The 17,114-nt window shown below is 36.5% G+C and overlaps 1 protein-coding gene across 1 annotated transcript in view; it reads right to left on the reverse strand.

Annotated features, from left to right (window-relative positions):
* The window catches only part of ADCY8 (adenylate cyclase 8), a gene marked incomplete at its 5' end in the record, with an annotated part of 186,091 nt that overhangs the window by 49,164 nt on the left and 119,813 nt on the right, over positions 1-17,114 (reverse strand). Inside the window, one exon of the mRNA XM_017850127.1 lies at positions 8,277-8,377. Coding sequence (XP_017705616.1) covers positions 8,277-8,377 — 101 coding nt within the window. The remainder of the gene's footprint in view (positions 1-8,276; positions 8,378-17,114) is intronic.

Below are 17,114 nucleotides of genomic sequence, written 5' to 3' on the forward strand. Positions count from 1 at the left end.
TTATATATTAGTCATTGTACTGGGTGTGTAGTGGTAGGTCATTGTTTTAATTTAAATTTCCCTTACGGCCAACGATGTTGAGCATTTTTCACATGCCTATTTGGTATCTGTATATCTTGTTTGGTGAGTTGTTTAAATCTTTTGTCCATTTAAAAAATTGAGTTGTTTTCTAATTTTTGAGTTTTAGGAGTTCTTTGAATATTTTGGATGCAAATCTTTTCCCAGATACATATTTTACAAATATTTTCTTCTGGTCTGTGGTTTGTATTTTCATTCTCAAAACAGTGTCTTCCATAGATCAGACATTTTAAATTTCAGTAAAGTCCAACTTATAAATTTTTTCTTTCATGGATCATAATTTTGGTGGTATGTCTGAAAACTCATCACCAAATTCAAAACCAAATTTTATTTATGTTTTCTTCCAGAAATTTTATAATTTTGCATTTAGGTATATAAACCATCTTGTGTTAATTTTTGTGAAGGTTTAAGGTCTGTGTATAGGCTCAAGTTTTTGCATATGGATACTCAATTTTTTAATTTATTTTTTAATTTTACTTTAAGTTCTGAGATACATGTGCAGAATGTGCAGGTTTATTACATACGTATACATGTGCCATGGTGGTTTGCTGCACCTATCAACCCATCATCTAGGTTTTAAGCCCCTCATGCATTAGGTGTTTGTTCTAAAGCTTTCCCTTCCCTTGCCCTCCACCCCCGACAGGCCCCGGTGTGTGATGTTCCCCTCCCCTCCCTGTGTCCATGTGTTCTCATTGTTCAACTCCCACTTATGAGTGAGAACATGCAGTGTTTGGTTTTCTGTTCCCGTGTTAGTTTGCTGATAATTGGACATCCAATTTTACCAGTACCATTAGTTAAAAAGAATATCCTTTCTCCATGGAATTTTCTTAGCATCTTTGCTGCAAATCAATTGATTATATTTGTGTAGGTCTATTTTTGGGGCTTTCCTTTCGGTTCTATTGAGTGATGTGTTTATTCTTTCTTTAGCATCATACTGTAGCTTTATAGTAAGTGTTAAAATGAGGTAGTGTGAATCCTCTAGCTTTGTTGTTATTCTTTTATGGTATTGTGTTGGCTATGCTACATTCTTTGTCTTTTCATATAACCTTTAGCATTGGTTTGTTGATATCTATAAAATAGCTTGCTGAAGTTTTGACTGACAATGCATTGACCTATAGATCAAGTTGGGAAAAATTAACATCTTAACAATATCAAGTCTTCTAATCCATGAACACAGAATATCTCTTCATTTATTTACATCTTTGATTTATTTCATCAGTGTTTTGAAGATTTCTATACACAGATCTTATACAAATTTTGTTAAATTTATATTTAAGTATTTCATTTTTGGTGCTATTATAAATAACATTGTTTCTTTAATTTCAGATTTCAATGTTAGATTGATGATATAGAGGAAAACAATTGACTTTCGTATATTGACATTGTATTCTGTGACTTGACTATATTTGTTTGTTAGTTTTAGAAATGTTTTGGTGGATCCTTTGGGATTTTCTGTATAGAAAGCCATGTCATTGGTGGATAAACATAGTTTTATTTCTTCCTTTCTGATATGTATGCCTTTTATTTCCTTTTATTGTTTTGTTTCAATAGCTAGGACTTCCAAAATGATATTAAATACAAGTGGTGAGAGTGTATTTTTGTTTTGTTTCTGATATTAGGGGGGAAGCTCCAGTCCTTTACCACTAAAGATGATGTTATCTATAGCTTTTTTTTTGGGGGGGGGGAGATATTCTTTATCAAGTTGTAGAAGTTCCCTTCTATTGCTAGTTTCCTGAGAGTTTTTAACATAAATGGACATTGAATTTTATCCAGTGCATTTCTTTGGCAATTGATATGATGATACAATTTTTCTTCTTTAACTTACTAATATGGTGAATCACTATTGTTTGATTTTAGAATGTTGAATAAACTTTGCATACCTGGGAGAAGTTCTGTTGGACCAGGGTGTATACTTCTTTTTACACATTGTTAGATTTCATTTGCTAATATTTTTTTGAGAGATTTTATGTTGATGTTTATGAGATATTGGTTGGTAGTTTTCCTTTACTTCAATGTTTTCACTGGGTTTTTGTATTAGGGTAATATGACCCGATAAAATGAATTAGAAATTGTCCCCTCTCCTTCTGTTTTCTAAGAGGTTATGGAGAAGTGGTATTGCTTTTTCTTTAAATATTGGTAGAATTCACCAGTGAAACCATTTGGGTCTGATGTTTTACTTCTTGTAAGTTTAAAAATTATTGGTTACCTTTATTAAATAGATATAAGATTATTCAGATTGTCTTTTTCTTCTCATTGGAATGTAGATAGTTTGTGTCTTTCAACAAATTGGTCCATTGCATCCCAGCTATCAAATTTATGGACATAGAGTTGTTTGTAATATTATTTTCTTATTATTTAATGTTCATGGGATCACCAGTGAGAACCACTTTTTCAATGATGATGTTGGTAACTTGTGTCTTCTTTTATTTTGAGTAGCTTGGCTAGAGGTTTATCAATTTTATTGATATTGTCAGAGAACTAAATTTTAATTTTGTTTATTTTCTTTATTGTTTTCCTGTTTTAGTTTTATTGATTTTGCCCTAATTGGTAGGGTTTATTTTCTCCTTTTTGTTACAAGATTAACTAGCTTTTTGTTCTGTAGTTTCCCAAGGTAGAACCTTAGATTGTTATTTAGATCTCTTTTCTTTTATAATATATGCATTTAATATAAATTTCCCTCTAAGCACTGCTTTCATGGCATCCCACAAATGCGGTAAGTTGTGTTTTCATTTTCATTTAGTTCAAAATATTTTTAAATGTCTCTTGAAATCTCTTCTTTCACTCACGTGTGATTGAAGAATGTGTTATTTAATCTCCAAGTGTTTTGTAATTTTCTAGCTATCTTTCTATTACTGAATTTTAGTTTAACTCCACTGTGACCGGAGAACATACTTTGTGTTATTTTTCCTCTTTTAAATTTATGAAGGTGTGTTATGGCCCAGAATGGGGTCTACCTTCGTTACTGTTCCATGTGAGCTTGAGAAGAATGTGTTTTCTTCCACTGGGTGGAATAGTCTATTAGTATTGATTAGGTAAGTTCAGGTTATCTATATCCATAATGATTTCCTGCCTACGTGATGTATTAATTACTGACAGAGGAATGTTGAAGTCTCCAACTATAATAGTGGGTTTATTTATTTTTCCTTTCAGTTCTATCAGTTTTTGCCTCATGTAGTTTGACATTCTCTTGTTAGGCACATAAATGTTCATATTGCTAATTCTTCTGAGAGAAATGACTTTTTAACCACTATGTAATTTCCATATTTATCTTTGACACTTTTCCTTGTTCTGAGTCTATTTGGTGTGAAATTAATATAGCTACTTAAGTTTTTTTTTGATTAGTGTTAGCATGGTATATTTCTTCATTTCTCTAACTTATTTGAGTCTAAATCTATAGTGGGCTTCTTGTATACAACATCTATTTGGGTCTTTTTTTAATCCACTCTGACAAGCTCTGCTTTGTAATTGGTATATTGAGACCATTAACATCAAAAAGTAATTATTTTTATGCTTGGTTTAACAGCCATCATCTTTGTAACTATATTTTTCATCCCCTGCATTTATTCTTTGTTTGTTCACCTTGTTTAACATTCTCTCTGATTTTGATTGAGCATTTTATATGATTTAATTTTATTTTTTCTTAGCGTATCAATTATATTTATTTATTTAAAAAACTTTTTTAGTGTTTGCTCAAGAGCTTATAATATGCATTTTAAATTAATGTAACTCAACCTTCATACTACTTCATGTGTAATGCAGTTACCTTAAAACAAAGCATTCCCAATTCCTTCCTTATGTCCCTTGTGACATTGCTATTGTTCATCTCACTTTTATTCATATTTATAACCACCAAATACATTGTTAATCTTGTTGCTTTAAACAAAAAATAATGTTTTAGATCAACTAAGATTAAGCTAAAAACATTTTACTTAACTTCATTTATTTTTTCTCTGATGCTCTTTCTTTATGGAGATCCAAGTTTCTGATCTATATTATTTTCTTGCTGTTTGAAGAACTTTTTCACATTTCTTACAGGGAATGCTGGCTAAAAATGTAGTTTTTTTCTGAGAAAGTATTTCTTCTCTATTTATAAAGGATATAGAATTCTAGGTTGATGGTTTTTCTTTCAATACTTTAAATACTTGACTCCATGCTCTTCTTGCTTACGTGGTTTCTGACAAAAAGTCTGATGTAATTGTTATCTTTGTTCGTTTATAGGTAAGGCAATGTCCTTGCTTCTGGTAAGATGATGTCCTTCACTGTGGTATCCTTTAATATTTTCCCTTTGTCTTTCCTTTTCTGCAGTCTGAATACAATATGTTTTTTTTTGATGTTTATCTTGGTTGGTTACTTTTATTTAACCAAACTATTTAACCTTTAAAGTTCTGTGGTTCTGTGATTCTGTGGTTTGTTGTCTGTTATTAATTTTGGAACATTCTTAGCCATTATTACTTTAAATATTTATTTTGCTTAGTTCTCCTTTCTTCTCCTTTTGGTAATCTAATTATGCATATATTTCTTCTTTTGAAATTGTCCCAGAGTTCTTGGATGCTTTGACCCATGTTCCCTGCCCAACCCCCATTCACTTTTTTTCTTTGCATTTCAGTTAGGGAGGTTTCTATTGACATGTCTTCAAGCTTACTGATTATTTCCTTGGCCCTTCTGAGCCTATTGATGAGCCCATTGAAGGTATTCATTATTTCTATTAGGTGTTTTTAAATTTTTATCCTTTCCTTTTATTTCCTTTGATTTTCTCAGAGTTTCGATCTCTGTTTATATTGCCCATTTTTTTCTTGAACATTGTCTACTTCTACTAGAACCTTTAATATATTAATAATAGTTATTAAAAATTCCCTGTATGATAACTTTAACACTGTTATATCTGAGTTTGATTCTGATGATTTCTTTGTCTCTTCTCTTTTTTTTTTTTTTGTATGTTTTGTAATTTTCTGTTGAAAACTGTTCATATTGTATCAGGTAATAGAAACTGAAGTAAATAGATATTCTCTGTGAGGATTTATATCACTATAGCTGGGAGTTAAGCTATGTTTAAGGTTTGCTATAGCTGTATGTTCCAGTAGCTTCAAATTCCTCTAGAGTATTAGTTTCCCCCCTTGATGTGGGCTTCCCTATGTACTCTTCCTCAGAAAGAATCTGTGTCTTGCAGTTCTTTCAGCTGTTAGTATCCATGGTTAGTATACAGGGTCCTTGTTGTTGTGACGTTAAGGTATGGGGAAGAAGGCTCTGTCAATCTTTTTAATTTTCTTTTGACTTAAAAAATGATGTTCTTTCTTTCCCTTTTTTTTTTCCCCTTTTTTTTTTTTTTTTTTTTTTTTTTTGAGATGGAGTCTAGCTCTGTCACCCAGGCTGGAGTGGAGTAGCACGATCTCAGCTCACTGCACGCTCTGCCTCCCAGGTTGCACGCCATTCTCCTGCTCAGCCTCTTGAGTAGGCTGGAGACCACAGGTGCCCACCACCATGCCTGGCTAATTTTTTATATTTTTAGTAGGAGGGGGTTTCACCGTGTTACGCCAGGATGGTCTCAATCTCCTGAACCTCGTGATCTGCCCGCCTTGCCATCCACAAATGCTGAGATTACAGGAGTGAGCTACCGCGCTCGGCCTCTATATCTCTTAAGTAAGTGATTTTTGCTGTGTTTATGTGCTGTATGTTCTCTTTTGCTGTCTTCATTTCTGAAATATATATATGTTTTAAATTTTTATGTATTTCCTGAGTTCTCTTTCCAAATTTCTAAGTTTTTCTAATTTTGGTTAGGTTGTTATTTCATGTCTTGAACCACATTAAGTGAGCTCCTTTTAAAAGGACAGGTTAAAGTTTTGATATATTTTGTGGACAAGTCTTTCTGAAGTGCTTTCAATGACTATAAGAAGATTATTCTACTTGTTATTGTCTTATTTTTTATAATAGCTTAGTATAGGATTGCCATCAATATATTTTGTTGCTCATTTTTGTGTAAAACACTTCCTTGAACTTGTAGAAATAGCATGGTTCAAGATTTTTTTTTTTTTTAAACTCTATAGAGCGTTCTTTTTGGTTGCTTTCATGTAGTGTTTCAAAACATGATAGCTAGAATCCCTTCCCACTTTAACCTGTATAGCCCTTATTGTAAGTGATTTTGATTTCACTCACACAGTTCCTTTCAGGGCTTTATCATGAGAGGGAGATTAGATGATCAGTTTCACGAGTTCATAGTGTCTTGATGGTTCCAGTTCTTTAGGCCTTTCAAAATGTTATTGGATTGAGCAAACTCCTTCCCACTTTCATTTGCTTTCTTAATTTGGCTCACAGCACTTCTCAGTGCATATCTGCTGACTATGTTGAGATAGATCCTTTTGTTCCCCGGTGTGACATGCCCAGTACTTCTTTCTGCTTTCTCCCGTACAGGTACTGATATCACACACATTTTGGGGTCATTGGGGGATTGCTGCAACCCACTTCTATGTTGGAATGTTTGGTCTATCACCCTTTTTTGTTGTAAATATTGTCTATGAGGTTTTGGTTTTGCTGTCTAGTTTGTCAAATTTGTAAGAATTCTGAGACATTAAGAAATATACCATCTGTGCCATCATCTTCCCGGAATCCCCTCTCTCTTTCTAATGCACCCTGCTAATTAGGGGGAAAGTCAAGCATGGCCAGCCCTTGCATATTAGTTATCTTGAACATCTTTCTTCCACAGCATCATGCTACAGTCTTCCTAAACATCTCCTGGGGTTCCTTCCTGCCCTCAGGATCAGTTCCAAAGTCTAACATAGTTATGAACATTGAACTTCTGCTGATTCTCTCCTTTTTCAGCCATAGTGTCTACTGTATTCTTGCACAAGCCCTTTGCTATAGGCTTTCACATTTACTCACTATTCTATAGACACAAGGTCTTTCTCACTTGTATGACTTTGCCAGAGCAGTTTTCTAAATAGAATAATCTCCTACTTTTCTCTCTCTCATCTTACTCAGCTCAAATCCTTTTCTGCAAATTTTTCCTTGAAGTCATGTGGTCAGAATGAATCACTGATTTTGATGCAAAGCAGTCTTGTAACTAAAAGCACAGACTCTGTCTCTGGGTTCAAATTTCAGCTCAGATATTACACAGACATGTGACCTGGGATAAATCCTCATCTACAAATGGGAATTGGAATGCTGCCTCACTCATCAGTTATTTTTGAGGCTTTTTGAGACAATCCATGTAAAAGATGTAGTACTTTCCTGGCATGTATAAGTGTTTAGTAACTGGGAGCCATTGTTAATGTCTTTGTCACCTACTAAATTATGTCTTAGAGGTTACAGAACCTCTTCTTCCAAAACTGTATCATCCTCAGGGGCTATAATGTTCCTTTGCCTGTATTAAGTATTTAAAAAATATTTGCTGATTTTTTTTTTTAATCACGTGAAAGGGGAAAACTCATGGTAAGTATAGGGAGAAGGCAATTTAGCTGAGAAAAGAGGTAGGAGCTAGCTTATAGTTTAGAGGAGATGAAAAAGCATGGCTATTGGACTAATCCAGAACTAGCTTCAAATCCTGGCTAGAGCATCTATAACCTGGACAATATGTGTCTAATAGAGGGTTAAGAACCCAGGCTCTAGAGCTAGTCTTCCTGGGTTGAATCTAGGCAGTGACATCTTGGAACTATGAGATCTTAGGGAATTTATTTCACTATTATGAACCTCAGTTCCCTCCTCTTTAAAGTGAGGATAATCATGGCACCTACCTCATGAGGTTGTCATGGGGATTCCAGAAGCTTTTGTATGTAAAGTATTTAGAACAGTGGCTGGCCACAAACAGGTGTTTGCATTATTATTAAAGTGTTGATTTTGCAGACCCAAGGAGGTATGATGCTGTATCTGTGAATGAATTATACTAACAAAAGCACAAGTAAATGGTGATTGAGGTTCTTATACTTATTTTCTGCATTCACAGGTGTCATGTCAAATAAGAGTGGGGCCTATTTTCATTCTGGTTGTTTTTTATTAAGATTGGGAAAAAGATTATTATCTGGGCAGAGTTTTGAGATTATTAGCAGAGTAAGACAACCAGAATAGACATTGAAACAGTCAAACGTTTTGGTATGGGTCCTGGACTCAGTTATTTGAAATTCTGATCCTTTGAAAAGTCAGCTGGCTGACTCCAGGTGAGGAATCTCACAAAGATATTTCACCGGATCAATGAGTTCTTTCATATTTACCTTGAAGAAGGAAGCAAACTTTGTATCGCCGTGATAAATAGAAGAACGATAAACGCACAGACCAAGTTTGACTTGAACACTTCATCCCTCATTTGAGAATACTGTAATTAAAAAAACAGAGAATGAATTACTTTGCAGCAGAGTTGGGTTTTGGAAGAAGGAAGTTTTAGCGATATTTGAGGTTGAGGGAAACATCAAGAAGAAACAAGGCAATTAGATTTTTTTTTAATTAAGAATAATTCATATCTTAATAAAACCTTCACAGAGCATTATCCCCATCCCTCCTGCCAACTTTCCAGTGAGAGCCCAGGAGTAAATACAGTGGGAGGGATACTTTGTATGAGCTTATCCAGTTCTTCCTCTCCCTCTGAACTAACATTATTTTAACAGAACAGAAGAGTGCACATCCATATATGCAGCAAATCAAATTCGCATTGACTTTCTTCATGAGTAAACTTAAGTCATTTAAGGATCTTGCACTGTTTCGTGTTAAGTTTGGGAACACAGGGAAATGTTTTACGAGGAAGTCTTTCTGCCTCCTTTTCTTATTAAAAATAAATTCTCAGGCTCTTAAAATAGAAAATAGCCTGAGAGATCTCCAGCTAGTGCAGCCCTTTCATTTCACAGAAGAGAAACCAAGACTAATAGACCAATATGCTTGATGCCCTTCTGTGTCTGCTCAAGGCAGCCCTGGGGAATGGTGGTAACTTTATTTTGATTATCCAGAGTACTCAGTAATTTCATTGTCTAGCTTTAAAAGCTTCTAGAAGGTCAGCACTCAATGCGTATTTGCCTTACTTCTGCCTAGACTCTTGAACCATCTTGGAGCTACTAAGCTGGGGAATATCTACTTCTTCCAGAAGGTGGGAAGTTTTTTAAACTGAAAAACACCTTAGAATGAGCCTAAACCAAGCCCCACATTTGACCTTAATGAGAGAGAGGTCTAGTAGCCAGCAGGTTATTTTATTTTGGGAGGACAGAGAACTAAGAGTCACTTTGGAACTTTGTAATCCCTGATTTGCATTTCATGGTTACTTCATACAGGAAGCTGGCAAATAGAGGTCTCATAACATCTTAGGCTCCATGTCCACAATACCAAGACAAGGTTTCAGTCAGGTCAAGAAATAGTAAAATCAGTCCAATCTGTTGTTGATATAGTGTTTGCAATCAACAGTTACATGATTTTTATTCTCTTCTGACTTCTTGGTATGGTCTGGGTTTTAGACTGAATCCTGCTTCTCAGTGTCATAGCTAAGGTTTGGAGAATATCCTGCAGTTGTTGAGCTCTCTGGGTGAAGACCATGCTGTTTAGAGACTGCACAGTTATTGATTTTGCAGGGGAATGCTTTTTCTACTCTCCAGTATTAAGGCCTCTGTCCACTTGCTGACAACCTGCTTATTATCTGGAGGGGAGCCAGGAACATGGCTCTGAAGAATCACTCTAAGCCATCCTCAATCCTGATAAAACCACAGAAATCCCATATTATTAATAGTTATCAATAGTGCTACCCAAGAACAGGTCACAATCATAGAGGCCTACCCAGAGCAGCTGGAAAGTTATTTAGCCACAAAACAGTTAATTCAAAGAAAGATAAATGTTTGAATTCCTTCTAACCACAAATTACAGAGGATCTAATTATTCTTTGTTGGCTTACTGGTTAATTTTTTTTTTTTTTGAGATGGAGTCTCGCTCTGTTGCCCAGGCTGTAGTGCAGTGGTGTAATCTTGGCTCACTGCAAGCTCCGCCTCCCAGGTTCATGCTATTCTCCTGCCTCAGCCTCACGGGTAGCTAGCATTACAGGTGCCCACCACCATGCCCGGCTATTTTTTTTTGTATTTTTAGTAAAGACGGGGTTTCACTGGATTAGCCAGGATGGTCTTGATCTCCTGACCTCGTGATCTGCTTGCCTTGGCCTCCCAAAGTGCTAGAATTACAGGCATGAGCCACTGCACCTGGCCATCTTACTGGTTAATTTTAAACCAGCATGGTTGCATAGATTTGATAATGAACATTTAAAAACAGCACTAAGAATAATTTTAGTGTAGTTAATCAGTACACTAAAATTCCTCCTTCTTTTTTTCCTCTTCTCCTCTCCTCCTCCTCTCCTCCTCCTCCCTTCTCTTCCCTCCTCCTCCTCCTCCTCTCTTCTTTATTCTTCTTCTTCTTCTTCTTCTTCTTCTTCTTCTTCTTCTTCTTCTTCTTCTTCTTCTTCTTCTTCTTCTCCTTTTGAGATGGAGTCTTGCTCTTGTCACCCATGCTGGAGTGCAATGGCACGACCTTGGCTCACTGCAACCTCCGCCTCCCGGGTTCAAGTGATTTTCCTGCCTCAGCCTCCCAAGTAGCTGGGATTACAGGCACCCACCACCACGCCTGGCTAATTTTTGTATTTCTAGTAGAGAGGGTTTCACCACGTTGGCCAGGCTGGTCTCGAACTCCTGACCTCGTGATCCACCCACTTCAGCCTCCCAAAGTACTGGGATTACAGGCATGAGCCACCGTGCTTGGCCCTTTTCTTCTTTTATGTCATCCATCATCATCATCATCATCATCATCATCATCATCATCATCATCACCTGTCATCGTCACTATCATTATCACAGCATCTTGGAGTTGTAATTGACCATTGCCTTCCCAATTCAGAAATCCATTTCATAACATTCTTGATGTCTACTCAAATGTCTGTTGACTATCATCCGATGACCTTCTCTGCTTTATCTGGGAAAGTGGGTTTCTTTTCTCTGGTCCTGAGCAGGGCATCTCAGGATTCCAAACACCCTAAACTTGAACACTCAGATCCTGAGCCTGAGAGCTCATTCCTTTGTAAAGGCTTCCTTTCCATTATTGGCCCATGATCCTATGAAAAGATCCTTTCCTATAGATCCCAAGCCTGAGTCTCTGTGACTCCTTTCATGAATGTTTTTTACTGATGACTTAAAAAATGTCACATTATCATCATTTGTCCAGACTAAAGTTGTAAAAGATATTATATTTTCAATTTTCTTCAGATGGCAAATAGGGTAGAGACAAAGTATGAAGACTTACTTTGCTTTTAGAGCTGTCATTATTTTATTGTGAGCAAAGCCAATTTCCTTGAACCTCACTTTTCTCGTCTGTCAAATGGGGACATTAATACAGCTAAGTTTGGCGTTAATGTAGTTCATAAGTTTGAAGCATTCTATTATTTTCCTGTTTGAACTTCAGTGCCTAGCATAGCCACATAAAAGAAGAATCTTATAATATTTGTGAAGTTGACACCATCAAATATAAAATACTGGGTTTCAGAATGTGGTGCATCGTTACTTTGGAAAAGCAAGGAGAGCAGGACTTCAAAAAGAAAATTCCTAATTGGCTCAGAATGATAGAGTACTGAGATTGAGTAGTGAGTCATTTCACTTCCTCCTGACTTGTAAAGGTCTGAACACTCTGGCTCATAGCTTTATTAAGTTAGTTGTGTGCTTATGCCTGCCAAAGTTAGAGACTCCTTGTCTCATCCCTGTTCTGTCCTCACCTGGCCCCACTTATCCTTTTATATCTCAGTTGTGAGCATGAACTAATCAAGAGGTAGATTAACTGGATTTGAATCCCAGCTGTAACACCTATGGACAAAATCTTTAAGCTTTCTATGTCTTAGTTTCCTTATCTGGAAAATGGATATAATAATAGGAATTATCTCATAAGGGTTACTGGGAGAATGAAATGAGGTAATATATATAAGATGCTTAGAACAGTGCCTTGCACATGATAACCCTGTATAAATGTTACCTACTGTCAATCAATTAATTATACTTATTTTAATTCTATACTTTCATGTATGTGAACCTTGCCTTTTCAATGGTGTTGTCTTGCAGAATGCTGTCTTCTATTCCTCTGTACCATATTATACCTTGCACTCAGCGGTGATGCCAAAAGTGTTGTTGACCGATTTTTCCACCATGTTATAAAAGATTCTTCTAAAGAAATTATGATCTCATGTGTGTTTTTTTTAACTTGGAAGAAGATCCCATTCTCATTATTCCCCCTGCTTCTTGAAAGATTACCCACCACCGGGTAGAATTCTTAACTTTTATAGGATCCTTAGGAAAAGTGTTCTTGGAAATGACCTGTGAACCCTTGTAATTTACTGACCCCTTGGTCTACAAGAGAACTTGGCAATCACACACACACACACATACACACACACACACACACACACACACACACATATATATATATATATATATTTTCAGATAAGAAACTTGAGGATCAGAAATGTGAAAGAGCTTGTCATAGTCAGTTGGTGGCAAAATTCAGACACTTGGAACAAATTACAAATACTTCCTTGGAGATCTTAGATTAGGATTTGGAATATTGTCATTTCTCAATCTTTAGGGTCTTAGTTGATTCAAAAAAGGGTCAAAATCTATGGTAAGGAATTTGAATAACAATGACTAATATCTAGTGCAAGGCTGGTGCTGTGCTACGTGCTTTACATGAATGTTCTCATTTAATTATTACAACTCTTGAGGAAGGTCTTGTTTATCATATCCTCACTTTGTAGATAAAGAAACTGAGGATTTGAATACCTGAGCAACTCAATCACACCTTCACAGACTGCAAATAGAGAATCCAAAGAGCTTTGCTCTAGAATGCAGGGTCTCACTGGCTAATGCTTCCTTGCTATTTTCAGAGTAAGGCTATCTTGTTCATAGATGCATGCTCAGACTTCTTGGGTATATTTCAGTGATGGAATTTATGATACAAAGAAAGGGAATGTATTAAAAATTTGAGCCTATGTAAATCTTGGTTAGAATGAAAGTGAAGCATATGGGCAAAGAATGGATATTAGAAACAGCCTAGGAATTAGTTTAATAAAATGCCACTGCTATATTTTCTTGATTGACGAATGGATCCTCAGCACAATGCAATGCAAAATAATGAGCCCCCTTTTAGGCCAGGATGGGTGAACTGATAATAGGGAAGAAAACAAAAGATGGTAGATTTTATTTAAATGCAACAGAAGACAAGTGACCACAATCTTCAAATGATAAAGAAATCATTTCAAAAATGAAAATTCCTATTTGATTTGATGAAATTCAGACTCGTTCCTTCTGAGGAAGTGGAGCAGGATAAACTTGTGTTTCATTTTGTTCATGTCTGGGGATTCTGGCCCTGAATTATCTTGAAAGACATATTCAGAAATGAAATCATAGTCATGAGGGTGAAGGGGTTTTTAGATCCACCACAAAGAAGCTGGGAAACCCCAGTCTGATCACAGTAACAAAAAAAATACATATATATATATATATATTTCAGATTCCTTATCCACAGAGAGATGATCAGGGAAGTTCCCTTACAGAGGTGATGGACAGAGTTTCCAGCCTTCCATGTTTCCATGCCTGGGATAGTCCTAAGAACTCTTCCTAGGTGAGGGGGAGGAAAACCATAGTGCTTTCCTAGACTTTCCATTTTGACTGTAAGCTAAAAGGCACTGAAAAATTCTTACGTTTCTATAATATGTATAAGATGCTTATAACTAAAACAATTATCTAGTTAATTGCCTAAACTATAACTGTACTCTGTCTTTTTTTTTTCTTTCTTTCTTTCTTTTCTTTTCTTTTCTTTTTTTTCTTTTTTTTTTTTTTTAGACAGAGTTTTGCTCTTGTTGCCCAGGCTGCAATGCAATGGTGCGATCTCACCTCAACACAACCTCTGCCTTGCGGGTTCAAGCGATTCTCCTGCCTCAGCCTCCCGTGTACCTGGGATTACAGGCATATGCCACCATGCCCAGCTAATTTATTGTATTTTTAGTAGAGACGGGGTTTCTCCATGTTGGTCAGGCTGGTCTCGAACTCCCAACCTCAGGTGATCTGCTTGCCTCAGCCTTCCAAAGTGCTGGGCTCATAGGCGTGAACCACTGTGCCTGGCCACTCTGTCTTTGTATCAAAGATTGTAGGTGAGATTACAGAATCTTCTAGGTGGAGTGAACTGTAATTGTCATCTTGCTCCAACCTTTACTAATGCCAGTTTAACTCAGTAATATCTATCAGGTATAAGCCGTTAACTCCTGCTTGAATATTTCCAGTGTTGGGGGAAATCAGCTCCTCACTTGGGAGCCCATTTCATCTTTGGATAAATTTAGTTTGATGAAAGAAAATTTTCTAGCACATCTTTTATTAGTATATATTAATATATTTGTAAAAGAAAATTCTCAACTGGGATAATCTGTTCATTTTGCTTTAGTGGATAAAGAAATTTAACCACTGTTCTGTTGTTAAATTCATGCATTCTGTAGCATGGTAGTAGCCTAGAGCATCCTTAAAATAGAGCATTTGGACTGGAAGCAATGGCTCATGCCTGTAATCCTAGTGCTTTGGGAGGCTGAGGCAGGTGGATCGTCTGGGGTCAGGAGTTCAAGACCATCGTGGCCAACATGGTGAAACCCTGTCTCTACTAAAAATACAAAAATTAGCTGGGTGTGGTGGTGTGCACCTGTAGTCCCAGCTACTCAGGAGGATGAGGCAGGAGAATCGCTTGAACCCAGAAGGCGGAGGTTGCATTGAGTCCGAGATGGTGCCACTGCACTTCAGCCTGGAAGACAAAGTGAGACACTGACTCAAAAAAAGAAAAACAAGAACAAAAAACAAACAAACAAACAAAAAACATTTGGATAAAAGGCATAATTGCAGTGAGACTAATTTTCAGTAATTTTTAAATTTTGAAATAGGCCATCTTCTCTATCTTGGTTCCTATATCAATAAAGTTGTTATTAAGAGCAATTCTATGAGTGACAGGTGAGTGTGCAGAATCTCTCACTGACATACTTCTTCCCAAGTAAACTGACCTTTGAACAAAATCGGATTTAATCATGTTAAGTTGACTCACAAGGAAACATGCTAACATGTATTTAAGATTGATGGGCTTCAGAACTGCAAGGCTGGGAGAACACCTGCCCAGGGGTGACAGAAAACCCTAGGGTGGTAATACATTTCCTAACATTATGCTCTTCCTTGGTAGTGGGGTTAGACTGGGCACATGAGAATTTCAAGAAGAACTTTTAAAAACTTTCCAAACCACCATTCTTCCAGCTCACTCTCCCCCAAATCTTTCATCCTTGGGAGGAAGAACTCTTCATTTCTTGAGTGGTCCAGCCCCCCACCCCCAACCCCAGCCATGGAGAAGCCAAGAGAGTGGTAACTATTGCTATATTCTTTACCTAGAAGTCCCTGGTTGTAGATGATAATGATGTCTACACATGAAGTATTAAAATTGCTTCAGTGATCAGGTCAATGGCCTCATAATTCTGTAATTCTATATTACACCATTATAGGTGAAATTGGAATTCCTGACTCAGAAAATGCTGGCTTTATGGGATAGAAGCTAGCTAATTGGTCTGATTAAAAAATACACACGGAATGGCACTTGATACCGTTTGATTACCTAGAGGGTGGTAGAAACAGCTCTAATTTTGCAAGGTAACATCAAGACAATAAAGGAGTCATGTAAGTCTACTGTCCTGACTAAGGGATGGATTTCTTCCCTAAGCCTCTTTGAAACCTGTCCTTCATATCTGAAGGAGGAGGCCAAGGTATTTATACTATGTTGGGACTTACTAGAGTGGTAAAAACTCAAGAGCAGCTTGATGCTATAACAGAATAAATCTTTAAAAACCATTTTAATAATAAGATCTTGAAAATGACTAGGAGATATGTGATTTAGAAAAATGCAAGAGAAAAGCTGAGATCATTTGGTTCATGCTCCATGTTCCCATTTCTGTTCATCTAAATAAGACTGGAGTGGTTCAACAAATTCTGAATGTCTCCAAGACAAAAATGCACATTTTGCTTATTACCTAATTCCAGAGTCCAACATCCTAACCCATCAGAAAATTCATTCATTTGCTTAGCCTTCTTTTCTTTGCCCAGATTTCTCCTTTATTGTTTTATTCTAATCATTACAACTCCAATAAAAGTTGATGCGATGAAGTAAGAAACATTTTAGAGTTTATGATGTATTTTCTTGAAGTTTTAAAGCCTCCATTTAACTTTGATTTTCTTTATAAATGACAGAAAAAAACTGAGAGACATTCTGGACACAGCTAAGAACCAACTGTACTCAGCCAAATAATTATCTAAAGATTCTCTTGTGTGGCAAATCCTTGGTTTTATGTGGCTGCTAACGGAAAAAAGTAACATTAAATGAATGTTTTTGAAAATACTCAGCATAGAACTTGGTTCATAGTAAGCACTATTTACAATAATTATCATAATATAAAACTAGCAAAAGCTTAGTTGTGTGTAACAAATGAAGCTCATACAACTTCAGTTTTGTTTAATATGAATTTGATCTTTTTTTTTTTTTTTTGGAGATGGAGTCTTGCTCTGTCACCCAGGCTGGAGTGCAGTGGTGTGATCTCAGTTCATTGCAACCTCTGCCTCCCAGCTTCAAGTGATTCTTGTGCCTCAGCCTCCTGAGTAGTTGGGATTACAGGTGCATGCCACTACATGTGGCTAATTTTTGTATTTTTAGTAGAGGCAGGGTTTTGCCATGTTGGCCAGGCTGGTCTCGAACTCTTGACCTCAAGTGATCCACCCTCCTCAGTCTCCCAAAATGCTAGGATTACAGGCGTAAGCGTCCACTCCCGGCCGGGTTTGATCGTTCCATGAGGCTATTTCTGGCTTTGTCTTCTCTTGAGCCATTTTATCATGAAACTACCTCCTTGATGCTCAAGTTAATCAGCCATTTTTGGGATACACAGTTCAAGGGTGGTTCAAGGACTCATCATTCCTTCTCCCACTGGCCTAAGAGAAAAAGTGTTTCACGTGTTCATGTATTCACTTATTTGATTCTTACATGTTCAT

Source organism: Rhinopithecus bieti, unplaced genomic scaffold (assembly GCF_001698545.2).
Source record: "Rhinopithecus bieti isolate Rb0 unplaced genomic scaffold, ASM169854v2 scaffold_34238, whole genome shotgun sequence".
NCBI classification, from domain to species: domain Eukaryota; kingdom Metazoa; phylum Chordata; class Mammalia; order Primates; family Cercopithecidae; genus Rhinopithecus; species Rhinopithecus bieti.